General features: G+C 39.2%; 1 protein-coding gene across 9 annotated transcripts in view; it reads left to right on the forward strand.

The window, feature by feature from the left end:
- MCC (MCC regulator of WNT signaling pathway) overlaps nt 1-15965 on the forward strand; it is a 238735-nt gene that overhangs the window by 200610 nt on the left and 22160 nt on the right. For all 9 annotated transcript variants that reach the window (XM_063424042.1, XM_063424043.1, XM_063424041.1 and 6 more), the window contains 4 exons: nt 1085-1268; nt 7084-7318; nt 13026-13232; nt 14204-14301. In XM_063424042.1, coding sequence (XP_063280112.1) covers nt 1085-1268; nt 7084-7318; nt 13026-13232; nt 14204-14301 — 724 coding nt within the window. The remainder of the gene's footprint in view (nt 1-1084; nt 1269-7083; nt 7319-13025; nt 13233-14203; nt 14302-15965) is intronic.

Genomic DNA, 15965 nt, shown 5'->3' on the forward strand with positions numbered 1-15965 from the left:
ATTTCCCATTACATAGCACGACATGAAGGAAGTTGTGTATGGTTTATGTACCTTTACTTCATTATGAAATTTGATTAACACATCTAGATAAAATAACAGATTTTTGGTTTGAAGATCAGTCAAGCTTTATATCAACATCTGTGAGTGGAAAATTCATGGGACTTGCATCACTTAAAGCTGAGTATATCCAGCTTCTCTTAACAGAGCATTCAACCTTCCTTTCTTCCTCATTAATGTTACTTCTAGTGCATGCGCTTCACTCAGCGTGAAGTACAGCTAATTGACTTGAACAAGGATTAAATGAAAATCGAGCACAGAGCAAGCTGTTGGGTTTTGCTGAAGTATGAATATATTGTAGCTTAATCTACAAATACATTTGTAGACTTTCTGTGTAAGCAGTAACATCTTAATTTAATGACTTGACTGCAGCTGGTAGACTGTAGGAGTAGTGACAGTGGTGGTTTCAGTCCTGCTACTCCTGAAGCTTACCACCTACATAGGTAGCTGTATAACCACTATAAATTATAGCAATTTAATAAACCAGAGCTAGTTTTCTTTTGGCTTATGCATTTATGCAGGACTCTAAAATGTGAGAGGCTTCTTCTGAGCAGCAGGGCAATTCTTCTGTCTGGCCAGGTAGCCTGTAAGAAGGTGTTCTGGCAAATGGTCAGGCTTGAGATCAAGGTGCCTGTGAGGAGAAGCCCTGGAGATGACTACACTGTGAAACCACACTGCACCAACTGGAGTAAGAGTTGTAATTGAGGCAGAGGCTTTTCCAGTGTGTTCATAATTTGAGGATCCAAACCTTACGTTAATGCAGAATGCACACCATTAGAAACAGACAAGCTAAAATCCTACATCACTTAAGATATGTTGCCTGGAGCTACACGTACCTGGAGTTTGTGACTGGGAGCAGAGTGCATTCAGGCCAGTATCCTAGTTGTCACTGATGTTCACAAGGAAATGAAGTTGCTTTTACTTCACAGATTGGTAACTATTGTCATGTCTTGGTGTAAATTGAGAGTGAGTAGAAAGATCTCTTGCCTTAATTTCTGTCTTGAAATGTTGTTTGCTTGAAAACTAGGGGACCAGACAAGTGATGAAAATGTCACACAGATGCTTAAGAGGGCTCATGACTGCAGGAAGACAGCTGAGAATGCAGCAAAAGCCTTGCTGATGAAGCTGGATGGGAGCTGTGGGGGAGCCTATGCAGTCACAGGCTGTATCATGCAGCCCTGGGAAAGCCTCTCTTCCAATAGTCACACCAGGTAACTCTTCTGCTCTCCTAATCTCCTAGTCTTTGATTCTAGACAAAAAGTCATGCTCTGTTGTATTTGCTGAGCTGCCTCCCCTCACCTCAGTCCTTTGGCTTCTGTGCTTTGATTTATAAGTCACCACACCTCAGTGGTCTAATTGTCTTTGGACTTTGCGCAACTCCAGCCAAGAAGAGTTTTGTTTAAATTTGTTGCAAATGGGTGACTCAGAACTTTGATCTTCCTCATGCAGGGCAAAACCATTACATTTGTTTTACTATTTGTGACTTTCTTGCTATTCTATTGAAACTCAAATCATGTAGGTGTTACTCATATCTGTTGAATGCAGACAGCCTGGACATGCGGAGAAGCACAGATCTGAAACAGGCTTTCACTGGCATTTTGGAGTGCTCAAGAATTTTTTTCTAAATGTTGCAAAGCTAGCCATTCTGTTTTAAACCACTTCCTCTCCCCTTTCCTTCTTACCCTTTGCACACCTCCAAATTCTTCCTTCCCATGCTGTTCTTTTCACTCATGACACAGAATAGACTGGATTCTTCCAGGAAAGATTGGATTTTGCAGTTTTTCTGAAGACCTATAAAAGAATGAAACATAGATGAGATATTATTGTAGAAATGTCCAGTCCAAATATATCTGCCAGCAGCTTCATTTTGAGTTTTTGCCTGCCTGTGGTGTAATTGTACTCTGCAGTTAATATGTGTGCTTGTGTATGGATACAAATTTGGTAAGTGTCTTGGAAAAATGTAGATAAACATTTTTCTCTTTAAGAGTTATTTTTGTTTCTCAGATTTGCTCTAGAATTTCATTTTCATTCCATTTTCTTGCCAATTCTTGATTCAAATGCTGACATTTTTTGACACTTCAGAAGTTTATTTTAGTACTGTATCATTTCCTCTTCTTGCTGATGCCTCCTCCAAAGGATCTTATTTCCTGCTGTATGACTGGCATGGAATTTCTAAAAAGTGAGCATAAAGGTAATCTGAGGGAACAGGGTCCTAATGTGAGGTGAATTTTAATGTTTTATTCAGAGAAGTTTTCTGGTGCACTCTCAGTGCAAGAAAGCTATGTCTTTACACAGAAATTATTGTGGCAACATCTGTGCTAGTAGCACACCAATCACACTTTGTACTAAAAGCATTTAAACTAGGCTTGGAAAGAAATTACATGAAGCTGTTTCAAGCACTTGACCATATATGGCCTAAGACACAGCAAGCCAAATGCTTGAAACAGCTTCATGTAACTTGTGTATGTGAACATGTTGTCTGTGTCTACATGTAGTAACGCCTAGGGCAGAAACAAGCCAAGCTTTTTTCCCATTCTGTTTTTTGAAAGGGTCATTTTCAGAAGCTAAGTATAGAACACACACTGCCAACAAGGTTTGACTGATTGTACTTCTGGAAGGAATCAAAAGGGAAGAAGTCCAGTTGTAACACTGACTGAAAATTATGTATTTTATTACCTGCTGTGCTAATAAGCCCAGTGTTACATCCAGGTTCATGGGAGGACTGATCTTATCCCTTATATGCAAAGGCAATTCTTTTCAGTATTATGCAGTATCACAAAATATCTGAAGTCAGTCAATGGTAACAATTTATCTTGTAGTAATGTGGAGATGGATGGTGGTTGCTGCTACCTCTCCATGAAAAGCATCTCCTCTGGAGAAGCTTCTCAGGTGGGCACATAGGCAAGGCACTCAAGTCCACACACACCCACCACGGCTAGCTCAGTGAGGAAGGATCTCCTGTAAAAGTTCTAGCAAGGTTTATTTTGCAGATTCATGCCAAAGGTTTCAGGGACAGAAAGACACAGATCAAAGGAATGTCGAGGGTTAAGGAGGGTAGGGGGGTCAGGAGCCAATGGTCTGAACACAGGGGCAGTACGAGGGCAGGGCAAAAGGCAATGACCTATAGGGGACATAAGAGCAGACCATCAGCGATACCACAACCAATGGGGAACAGGGAAAGGAGAAGCCTTCTCAAACTGGGAACAATAGAGGTGGGCAAGGCCCACAGGCCAATGGGAAAAGCAAAACTGAGGTAGATTGACATAATCCTGTAGAGCACCCTGGGCGGGAAGCCTTTTTGCTTCTGTAACTTCTGTATGTGAACATGTTGTCTGTGTCTACATGTCTACATGTCTACACCTAGGGCAGAAACAAGCCAAGCTTTTTCCCCATTCTATTGTTTGAAAGGGTCACTTTCAGTTTGTCAGAACTACGTTAGTGTTTTTCTTCCTTGTGAGATATGTGGCATGTTGTCAAGGCATAGTGATTTTTTTTTCTTGAAAACAGTTCAGGCAATTTCCATTATTGACAGGGGTCAATAAACTATATGGTATTCTTGGAGCCAATGGTAGACTCTTCCATGGCAAAACCCTAGAAGTTTCCCTAACAGGCTCAGGGGCCTCCACAACATCTTTTGTCAGAATCATCTCAGGTTTCAAATAAATTGGTGACAGACAACATTATCTTGGCTGAGGCATGCAAATAAGTTATTTGGAAATGTCCAAATAGATATCTCAGTGTTACCTGTGTAACATTTTGTTGCTGGACTGAAGCAGTCTCGGAAGAAAGCAAGGCAGTTTACCAAAGGTTCTGATTTTAGCTGTTGTTTGTCCTTTGCCTGGTTGGGGTATTTTTCAGTTTCAGGAAGTTACTACCTTCTGGTATTGTGCTGTCCCAGTTTTCAAACCATGATGTTCAGCTAGAAAGAAGGTGTTTGGGCTGTGTGTACTGTGGATCAGCTGCATTCTTTAAAGCATTAGATTGTATGCTTGTATTCAAACAAACTCATGGATTCAGTTCTGACAATGTCAATCTAAGTTCTACCAACTGTATCATTCATACCATTGCTTAATTGCAAATATATTAATCTATTGACTTGATTTTTAACACATAAAATGATGCTTATATGGGGTTTTATGGATAAATTTTTATAGCATGCAGAAACTACTCACAGAGAAGTACTGCCAAAATCCTCTTTTATGTCCATTCACTGCATTTTATTTTCACACACTTATGCCAGCAAGTAAGACTGACATTATGCTGTACCAGCCCACATATTTTCCACAAACTGTATATGAAAACAAATTTTACATCACCCAGGCATGACATCATCATAAAAGACTGAAGGAATGAAGCAAGTGTGAAGAACATTTCTCTTTTCTTGTTCTGATACAGCATCTGTGAGAATGGGCGGATTGATGCTGTATTCCCTCCAGCTGTGATGAAAACTATGATCCTTTCTCTGTCCTTACCTGAACATTTGAGAAATCAGAAACTGCACTTCTTTTGCAACAGTTTCCTATGGTTTTTGGATGGATGTATTATACCATAAATGTTTTCCTTTGTCCTGATTGCTGTTCAGAAGGGAGGACAATATCAGAAATTCAGGTTAAAGTGCTCAGCATCTGTGATCCCTTGAAGAGAGCAGTAGTGGACCAGCACAGTGGCTATAGAGAGCTGTTTGGTGGGAGTTTTGGGGCAGCACACCTGGCAGAGTTGCTGGGGAGATCAGAAACACCGCAGTGCTGTTTCTGTCCCGTCTAGCCCAGCTGCTTCTAGTCTTCTGGGTGGGGATGTGTTGCTAAATGCAGGGGGAGGGTGAAGATTCTTGTCCTCTTGTGTGCTGGCTGAGACACAAGTTCCTTGTTGAGCTCCCTCCAACATCTTAAAACAAAATCAAAGCAAAACAAAACCAGAAGAAGAGCAGCTTGCTAGCAACTCACCAGAGGAGCCAACTCAGCTGCAGACAGGCAGGCAGGCAGCCAGGACTGAAGTAAAAGCAGCCTGAGTATCACTGGCAACAGCCCAGACGGCCTTCCTCAATTTGGATTGCACTCTCCTAACATGTATGTGCATAACTGTGGGTCTTTAAGGGCCAAAATCTGCGAATATGCATAGAGTATGAGGTCCAGCTCAACATAACAATAAACTTTAAGCATTATTTGCTCAGGTTTCATTTGCAGCAGGAGGGCTGGGTTTTCTTTCCTTTTCAAGCAAAAACTGAGATGAGGTCTTTCTGCCCCAAGATTTGAAGACTTTTAAAGCTATCCTTTCTCCAACAACAGCTGTTTTACATTTAATCCAGGAAAGCTCTGTAATTGCAGATTTTGGGTGCTGAGGAAGAAACACGCAATATGACTTGAGTACAGAATTAAGTACTTTTCACATTGTCTATCTTCATTATTTTTATATAAATATCTAATTCAGCAAGATGCCTTTAGGCTCAGTAAAGCAAAATTTATTGTTTCATGATTTTCTAATCAAGAAACTGTACAGACAAAAATTGTTTCAGCCTGAGAGGGTTTCTGTGTATATAGGTACTTAGTGCTCTTAAGCTCCACTGCAGAAGGAAATGGATGAAAACAAAAGCAAAGACCAATTCACAGTTGGGTCAACTATGACAGGCACCTCTTATCCCTCAGAAAAGGAGGGAATAATGTGAAATTGACATAGAACTGTAGTAAAGAGCTGTAATGAAATATTTCATGAGGAGGAAGGATTTTGAGAAATCTTGGTAGACATGCCAATTCTTTATCTTCTCCAAGGCTGTGCTTGGAATTTGTGGGAAGATGGGCAATTATTTCAAGCACTTTAAAATCAATATAGCTTCAGCTGAAGTAGAACCAAAGGAGAGAGAAAAATCAAGCCTATCTTGATAGGCTTCCTCTTTGCATATGCATAATATTTTAGGACATCATCTTGGCTCTCACAGCATCTAGCAGGTGGGGCGTTTTTTCTTAGTACAAAAATGTTGAACAACAGTGCAATTTGATACAGAAAGTAATTTATTCCCCTGCTGATAACTGAGATCATCTAGCATTCCAGACAGGCACAGTTAATGGATGACTTATCCCTCACCCAGCAGCTGATTACAGAACCTCAGGAGACAGCAGGCAGCTTTGAGTGAGGTTATAGAAACAACATGGCATTTTATTTTCCTTTTAGTGTTATTGCAACTATATTCAGCCCTGGAATGCTTCAGCTGTGTCAGTCTGGGCCCCCTGCAGCACTGGCATGCATAGAGGTGGGTAGGCAGCACTCAGCCACCATTGCTCTAATGACATTATTACCCCATTCTGCAACCTCTGTGAAACACTTATGGGGCAGAGTAATGGGCCTTCATTTGTTCAGAAGATGCACCAAGTCATTTATGATGACTTTTTATTAGAATTCCTGCTACTCCATGGATTAGCTTTGTATCACTCTAGCCCTGAAGGAAAGTCAGTATGCTGAGTACACCTTCACATGAACTGAAAGTTGTCCTGGCATCTGCCAGTGGAATTTTGCTCAGGTTGATTCCTAGAAGTATCATTAAAATATCTGAGGTGATAACTGGTATGGTCATCAGCAACGATAGATCCAGTTTGGGTTCATTCTTCTTTCTTAGCAGATGCATCTTCTCAAAGAAGATGAAGACTCAGTGTCTGAGCAGCTTGTTGTGTCATGTTATTGCTAAGCAGTCTTAAGTAGCGCTTTTTTTTCCTTTTTGAATTAAAAAACCTTACCTTTTTTTCAGAAGACACCATTTCAGATAAAGTAATTTGGTTACACATAACTAAATATCTGGCTTTGCAGAGAAGTTGTCACATGATTCCATTTTCTCATGCAGCTTAGAGAATTAATTTCTTTTCTGAATTTGTCACACCTTGCATTGTAGTGTCTGGTCCATGCTACATCTGTGTCCTTCCCTTGAACTTGTAAATACGACTGAGATGTGTTGATTAAGTATTGGAAGGGTGTTTGATGTAAAAATTAAGAATTTTTTTCAAATTAATTTTTTTCTGATTCCATTCATTCTCTTTCCAGTACTACCAGCTCAACTGCAAGTAGCTGTGACACAGAGTTTACAAAGGAGGATGAGCAGCGGCTGAAGGATTACATCCAGCAGCTGAAAAATGACAGGGCAGCGGTGAAACTGACAATGCTGGAGCTAGAAAGCATCCACATTGATCCCCTTAGTTATGATGTTAAACCACGTGGAGACAGCCAGAGGCTGGACCTGGAAAATGCAGTCTTGATGCAGGAACTCATGGCAATGAAGGTATTGAAGGTGTTTTATTCATAACCAAGAGGGGAGCTGCTCTGCTGGCAATGCTCCTACGTCACAAAACATGCTCAGTCACACACATGTGAGGCTTTGATAATGGTCATTGGATAATAAAGAGTAACTTTGTTGAAACACATAATCTGGACTGAAAATCCGGTAGTCAGAAAGTGACAGAAGGCAGTGCATTAACAGTGATGAGCTATGTGTGTTCTGAATTAGGACTTCATCAATATCTCTAAACTTGGAATGCTCTTCTTGACAAACCAGATGCTCTCTCTCTCTGAGAGATATGGCCTTGAATTGCTCAAGGATGACCAAAAGCCATGATTCAGCACTTCCCAAGAGGTCATTACTTAAGAGCTTGCAAATGTGCATCAAATATGTGAATATTTGTGAACTGAAGTAGAACAAATTCAGCTGCTTTTAATATTGGTGTGGGAGGAGAAATGGTCTGTCAGATCTTATCCCTAATGGTCTTTGGCAGTTGGTCACAAGTCTTGAGCTATTCTAGGCACTGTGTTGCAATCTGTAGCTCAGTCAAGAGTGAGCAAAGAGTAGGGTATGTAATGACCTGCATTAACAGAGGGTTTTGGAGAAAACCCTGGTTCATATGTCCAGCTCTAAAGATGTGATTTAGAAAATATATGATCTTTACCAACCAGGTGTAGAGCTTACATAATTTTAAGTCTGTCTTCTCTATTGATTTTGAGAGGTGAACTAAAACATAGGAACATGTCAAAGGCAATAGAAGAGTATGTTTGCCTTCAGAATTTGTCTGGTTTTGGTTTGGTTTCAGTAAGTTTAATTTCTGTATTTTAGCAAGTGCTAATTTAGCCAACTAATTGCAGACATGTCAGGTGATAGTATTGAGTGGTACAGCAAATTGTAATAATTTCATAAACTTCTAAGCTCATCAATTTTTTGTTCAGATTTGCTGCTTCTGACTAAGTGGTAGCCTGGTGATAATAATGTTCCTCATGGTGCTGCTTTTCCATGAGGACAGATACAGTTTTGCAATAATGCATTCATTATTCAAAGTTCAGGATAGATTGCTTGCTAGCGGTTGGGAGATGTAAAATTATGTTACTTATTTGAATATGTTGTGGCCAACAGCAATATATTCTCCATAACTAAAGCATGCATGATGTACTGTAAGATGTTGGTAGATATTTAGATGTGTATTTCAGATATGACACTTCCTTCTCCTTTTTTGCCTGCAGATCTTCCCTGAAATCGCTTGTACACTTACCTTTATTTTTAAACTTATTGTATTTTCCTAATTTTATTTTAATTTAAAGATAAGGCCAAACTGCAGAGCTGTCTCCCTTGTGAATAGTGCCCTTGCCTTCCCTGACTGTCAGGAACACCAGCAGTTGCATATCACAATTTCTGGTACACTTTTTAGTGCTGGTAATCCTTTTGTTCACACAACAATCATCTAACTTGTTTTTGACACATAGTATCCATTTGGCTGGACCTGGCCCATTGGGTTTTCACTGCAGGAATTGTGTCTAGAAGGACGTTTTCTTCTTGATTGGATTGTGTGTAGTGCATACAGAAAAAACACAGATTTTGCATAGGTGTCTAAAGTTACCTTCAGCTCTTTGCAGTACACAGGAACTGACAGTACTGTTATTCATTGTAATTTCTTGTACTTTGCTGGAATTCACAGCTGCAGGAAAACTTTATGTTTCTGAAAGAGACATTGTGAAAACTCAAATTTGTCACGTGTTATCTGTCAGCTTCCATGGTTTTTGCTCAAGTCTGCATTACACCTCCTCATCTGTCAAGCTAGAGCAGAGTTGAACCTAAGGTCAGAATTCATTTTGGCTTTCTGAGTATATTTTTTGATTGATGATTTGAAACATGTATCTTACACAGAACAGCATATGCATCCTTCTGAGACAAATGGAGAATTTAGGTTTTGTTACAGTATTTTATTGAACTTACAGCAGATGGACTGCAGAAGACTTCATTGTTCAGCATTTTGAATTTGTTCTCTCCTTTCTACTTTCTTAGCAAGGCCTGTATAGCAGGACCAGGCTACTTAGTGATTTCCTACATTGCTAGGTCTTAGAATCTCCTGCTGTCTTCCCAAAACTTGGTTCTGTGTTAGAATCTCTGCCACATCTTTTGGCACCTTCCATTTCTGATTTCCAGTAAAAACTGATCACCTCATCAGTTTGAAATAGCTTTACAACAGTAGTTCTTCATTATTAATTAGAAAGACAGTTTGAGGGTTGATTATCTCCTGCCCTGTTTATTATTATTTTTTTACTGATTCAGAGTGTAAGACATAGTTGTCTGCCAGTACTCCGGTAAAATTCAATTCATTGCTTTAAGCAATAATTAACCAAGTTTCCAAATACATTCTCATCCATGGTTTGTCATTCAGTGATCTTGCTTTGAGGTCAGTTGTTGTCATGCCCCAGTTAGCAAGGAGATTACTTCTGATGGATGTAAATAATTCTTGGTCTACAGCCTTTCTGCATTTCAAAGGACTTAATCTAGATAAGAAGTCTCAACTTTCTACACCGATATTTTTTCCTCTTTTGTGTACAGGTGTTGATGATGTTGCTCATGAATTGCTTTGAGACAATAGTCTCTTGGTAGAAAATGTCAAGAATTCCATTGTACAGCTTTGTTATAGCCCTTCAGGCTCTTACAAATTTATATAGGGAAATTCAGTTAATTAGAGCATGACATTTATCTGCTCTGATGTTTATTTCAATTTCGGAGGCTGGTACATCCCACCCTCTTTACTGTGGTTTTCCTGATGTCATGACTTTTTGTGACTTTAAAAACTTTCTGCAACGTTAGAATCCTACATGACTAAATTGAATACAGATGTTGATTCTGAGAATTCGATGATGTTTCTGATTATTTTGAATCAGGAGTTTTGAATTTTCATTCAAGTTTTTGCCCAAAATCAGGATTACAGTATGACTGCAAGTACAAAATATTCCTCAATATTCAATTAATTCATCCCAAAATAACTGCTGGATTTGATACCTGAAGCTTGTGAATTTACATGAATTGTCTAAGTCTTCTGCAATGCCCAAGAAGAGAGACATTTGCTGCCTCCTCCTTCAGGGTTTCTTTTAGTGAATGCCACTTGTGCTCATACTCTGAAGATTCAGGTGTGTTAAACTACAAAAATGCTTCACAGCAACCTGTAGCTGGAAGAAAAGGGAAATAGTAAATATGCAAAGGTGGCACTAACATTTCAATTAAATTTAGATGCAGTCTTTAGAAAATATATTTTTATGGGAAAAAAATGCCGCATATTGACTCTAAGTAAACCTGAACTATGTGAATTTTCCCAGAATGGCTGCTGCCACTCTGCCTCACACATTGCATGGGTCCATGCCACAATCCTCAGCTGCAGTTTGAATTTTTAACCATCTTCAGTCTTTCCATTTCCTCCCGTTCCTTCTCTGTGAGCCTCTGGCTGACACAAGCTGGCACAAGCTTTGTATCTTTTCCTCGGCTTTGTTTTTGCTTCTTTACTTCCAAGTCACATTGTTTTGACATGAGAAAAGTAACATATGGGAGATGCATGATATGTCTTCTGGGACAGGATGCAAACTGCTGAATTCATATATGATGATCTAAGCTTCATAAACAAAGGAGTTAAACACTGATCCTCACATTTAGTTTGAGCTTGGATATGTTAAAAGTTAAAGTTATGAAAATAAAATAAGTTAAAATCTTTGCATGATGAGAAAAACCTGTTCCACAGATTCATTGTTGTAGCACATAAATTCAGCTTTTTATTTTAGAAAATAAATGTCCCTTCTTTTTGGGCTGAATTTGCCTAGCTTCATCTTCTAGCCAGGAAAGATCTTGTCATGACCACCCCACACAGACACCTGAAAGTATCTTTTATTCATGTAAGCCAAAATATGTCAAATGTTCAAATTACTTCTCAGCCTTCACTAAGAGGGCTATGTAGATTAATGGCTTTAGAAGTAGATTCTTAAGAAGTTAAATGCACATTCTTATCAGACCATCCAGTTCAACCCCTATAACAAAATTTCCCCATCATTATTATCAGTATTGTTTACATTTTTTACTGTTGATTAAGGCAATTAATGGTAAGTTTGCCTAACAACGAAATTTGTGTAAACCACATTGAATGAAACTGGTTGTGCTTCTAACCTTCAGTTCACAAACAAGCAGATGAACAAATCAATTACTATAAAGATCATACAAATCTTTCCAAGCCCCTCAGGGTTTTTAAGATACAGATTTTATTTTTGCCTGGCTCTGAATAAGCCAGTGATTACCTGTGGTGGTTGTAACTGTGATACACCTGAGTGCACTGGTTACATTTATTCCAGACAACATATTTTTGCTAGGAACATAGATTCCCTTCCACATAAAAAATGTAAAGATTTTTTTTTGTAACAACTTTTGTTAATAATGGCTATAACATGAACAGCATTATTTTTTAACAATAAAGCAAGATACTTCTGTTATTTTTGTGATTTTTTTTTCAATTAAATAAATACTGATTTGTTCCTAGACTGGTCACACCACAAGAAACTTCCATCTTTCAGAGGTGTTTACACATTGAACAAGTCTGGAACAGAAATGTAATACAGAAAATGTCTGCATGAACTTAGTATTCACCATTAAGGGACCTAGGGCAAGGCAAGCTGAACAGTGAAAACATGATTCTAGGGATTGGGGGTTGTTTTGTGGATATTGGGGTTTCCTAAGTATAGAAAATAGCTAGAAACATTTCTAAAATGTTGTTGATCACAAAGCGCCTTCTGTTTCAGGAATCGTTTGCTTTTCATGGGAGTCTTGAAGCATGTGCTGAAAGAAGGGTCATTGCACTCATGCCCTGCTCTTAAACTTCTGCCCAACCAGTGTCAGACAGATGTTAAAACAGAGGTCTGTCCCCAGGCAGCAGACATTGTGTTACAATAGGTGACAGCCCTGTCAGAAGCATCAGATCAGCAGAAGAATTGCACACAAGAAGGAGCTTTCAGAATTGAGCTTCTTTCTATCTAGTGTCAGTGTCCATCCTCTGTGGATTGTATTTAGGAAAGAATATAAGTGAGTGCATTTTTCTGTCAAACTTAAGTTGTGTATACTTGGAATTCTGGCCACCTAGAGGAGAGAAATTATAAATGGACATCTGATGGTGCCATACTCAGTTGCTCTTTTTGATGTACCTCATTCTACCACAGAGGCTGGTATTACAAGGCAGGAATATGTAACCTGTATGTGCTGTCCTGGTCTCTCAAGCCTCTTTCACTTTAATGAAGTGAATTCTTGTGTATCATTAAGAAACTGAAATGTTGCTTTTAGGGAGATGTTGACAAAGTCATATACATTTGCTTTTAAGACAATGGTCTCTGAAGGGCAAGGTAGAACCAGAGAAATTACAGCAGCTGTGGTAATTCTCTCAGATTCCTGATAGTCTAAATCTAATATTGCTTCCAAGTGTATTTCTGAAGATGATAAAAGGGTGGCACATCTCATCATACTCAGACTGAAGATATACAGGTCTTTTGACAAATACGTGATTATAAAATGTGATTATAAAATGTTGTCTAGGTGCTGATAGTTTTCAAAATGAAAAAGACACTTAGGTTATAAGAGTGGATGAAAATCTTGTTTAGCCTCAGCTTCCTTTAGGTACCTAGTACATGAAACAGCATGCAATAATACAGTGTTTCTTCAACAGGAAGAGATGGCTGAGCTCAAGGCACAGCTTTACCTGCTGGAGAAGGAGAAGAAGGCTTTGGAATTGAAGCTGAGCACTCGCGAGGCCCAGGAGCAGGCCTACCTCGTCCATATTGAGCACTTGAAGTCTGAAGTGGAAGAACAGAAAGAGCAGAGAATGAGGTCTCTTAGTTCAACCAGCAGCGGAAGCAAAGACAAACTGGGCAAGGTCAGGAGTCAAGCTACATTTCCAAAGTTATAAACATGATTAATTAAACCCCTCCCATCCCTACTGCAGTCTTTAGCATGTTAATCATTCTCCTCTTTTATCTATATGCTGATCTCTTCTCTCTTCCCCAGTTGTTAGCTGGTTCCTTCCATGCTTGAGGACTTGGTATTAAGCATGGGCTAAAATAAGGGTGTTTTGAGGAATACCACAAGGCCAATCTTGCCAAACATATAAGTTACTGTGGTTGAGCATGTGTTTTGCCTATTGCCACTCACTGGGAGCACTGGAAGGAAGGCTATGCAAAATGCCATTCTGCCATTATATGGAGATATATATATTTATCTCCCACAAAATATGAAAACATTAGCACTCATTTCCATGCAGCATTTAGAGCACTGTAAAGACAATCTCTTTCTCCAAGTCAGATTTTAATAATTTGAGAATGAAGACTCTTCTCCCCTTAATGCAAAATAATGCAAAATAAACACATTTCTGCATTTGCCGTAATAGTTTGCATTAAGAAATAAATGCCTTGGAAAACTTTATTTTGTCTTATTTCGCTGTGTCCCCAGAAAATGTCAATAGCATGTTTAAAAACAAAAACCAAGAGATATATACTTCTTACTTACTTGTTCCTGTCAATACATCATTTTCGTTTCTTGATCCCACTTCTCTTTTTTCATATGTGGTGTCAAAAGAAATATAAGGAAGGCAGTGGCAGTTTTGTACGTAGTAGCAGAATTCTGTGAGTTCATGAGCTGTGGTGGCTTAAAAAACATTTAGAAGCATTTGTGAAGTATTAATCTGTTTAGTTCATTTCTTGGTATGCTGATACACTGCTGTGTTGCTGTAGCATTGTGTTGTTTATTTCACCTTCATTTTAAATGTAGCTATGAACTAAGAGGCTTTCAGAATTTCTCCTTTAAGATGGTCAGTAATTTCTACTCAGGTGGCTTTTCCTCCTTTCTCAGGAATGCAGTGATGGCACCATAACACCGCTAACACTTGCTGAGCTGAGACCATACAATGAGAGTGAACTTACTGCTGAGCTGACAAATGCACTCAGGAGGTAAGCAGAGCTTCCCTCACCAGGGCAGGACTTGTCCTGTGGGTCCAGAGAAAGGTTTATTTCTGAGCCTTCACTCTAATCCTCAAGTGATTTGAAGAGTGATCACAGATTTGTTCTGTGAGAAGGAAAACGATCAAAGTCCTTCTAATTTCCCCTCTCTCCTGCTGTTGTTCTTTAGCTGCTTTTGCATGGTGCTCAACTCCATTCTCCTTGAGGTTCTCTAAAATTCAGTTGAATTTTAGAAATAAGGAAACCTTCAAAATGGCAATAATGACCACATTCAGGCCAGAGTATGAGACATAAAACAGTGACATGACACATTTCTTGTGTGCATAAAGAAAACCTTTAGTGAAGACAGGATTTGAAGTGTGATCTTTGGTTAAAAAGGTTGGCTGCAGGTTAAAACTTGGATAGGAGCTATGGGAGTGGGAATTGCAGGCATTTTGATGACTCAGATGCTTCATTTGCCTCCTGAGTGTGTAAGTAGAGCCACAGTTCAATTAGAAATTACATTGTGTGAGGATTAGCTTTCCAATGGGAGAGAAAATTGATGTTTTGACAAACGGCTTTTATCAACAGCCAGTTTTTAAGCCTAAACTTCCAGTACAGTTATACATTAGCTAGATATTTGTTTCTGCAGCAGTTTTTCCTGCACTAGCTATGTGGTAAACTTCATGACAACAAAAATCAGTTTCAATAGTGGTTTTAGTGTTTGTTCCACCTTTTCCAAGAAATGGTTGGCTGGTATCTAATCTGGTTCTTATATTTAGAACCTGTCCAAAATGCTGCTAAGAATTTTGGCTGGGAAGAGTGTGTTTTCCTTTATTGGTGTTTGCACCTTTTTGATGATGGAATGTCCTTTTAGGCAGCTGTGGTGTTTCATTCCTGAGGTGCTTTTTTTCATAGGTGTAATGTATAGTGTGCCTAGGGACACTTAAGCCTGAAAGGTACTGTGTGAAAATGTAAGATCGTTACCACTGCAGAATCAATACATCTCATACCATTTGCTAAATAGTCCGGCAGTTCCTGAGTACTTAGTTTGCATGTTGCAGGGAACAAAATTCTGTGGGTAAAATAATCAAAACTGTCATTTGTGTGTGGATGGATGAAACCCATCTAAAAAGTAATTTACATAAACATTGCAGAGAGCCATTGGCCTCCACTGTGTCCCCCTCACTACAGTCCTGGTGTCAGCTGCTCCACCAGCATTTTCTCCCTTCACTCAAGCTGCTGCTTCTTCCTGTTCCTGTTATTTGCTCCTGGATTTCAAGAAGATGCCAGTGACATCAGAAGATATTTGAATATAGTAACGAAATGTGGTTTGCTGACAACACAGTGAAAATAACCTTGCTTTGCCTCATCTACTAGGCCTTAAGTTGATTAGCATGGATTTCCACCAAGGGCCTTGCAAGTACAGTTTGTGAGGCAGAAGTGGAGAAGAAAAATAATCAGATTAAACTGTACATAAATTGTGAAGGCTCTCTGTGTAATGGAAGTACGGCAATACTAAATGTGATTGCTGCTGCCAGTGGGGCTCAAGCACAGTTTCAGCAAGCTGTGTGGACAGGATATTTTTCTCCCTAATAAGTGTGCCAACCAGATCAGGCTGAATGCTTAGCCCTCCTTGCCCTAAAGCCTTGTCTCTGCAAGTCAGTTGAATGTCT

The sequence above is a fragment of the Prinia subflava genome, chromosome Z (genome assembly GCF_021018805.1).
Source record: "Prinia subflava isolate CZ2003 ecotype Zambia chromosome Z, Cam_Psub_1.2, whole genome shotgun sequence".
NCBI classification, from domain to species: Eukaryota; Metazoa; Chordata; class Aves; order Passeriformes; family Cisticolidae; genus Prinia; species Prinia subflava.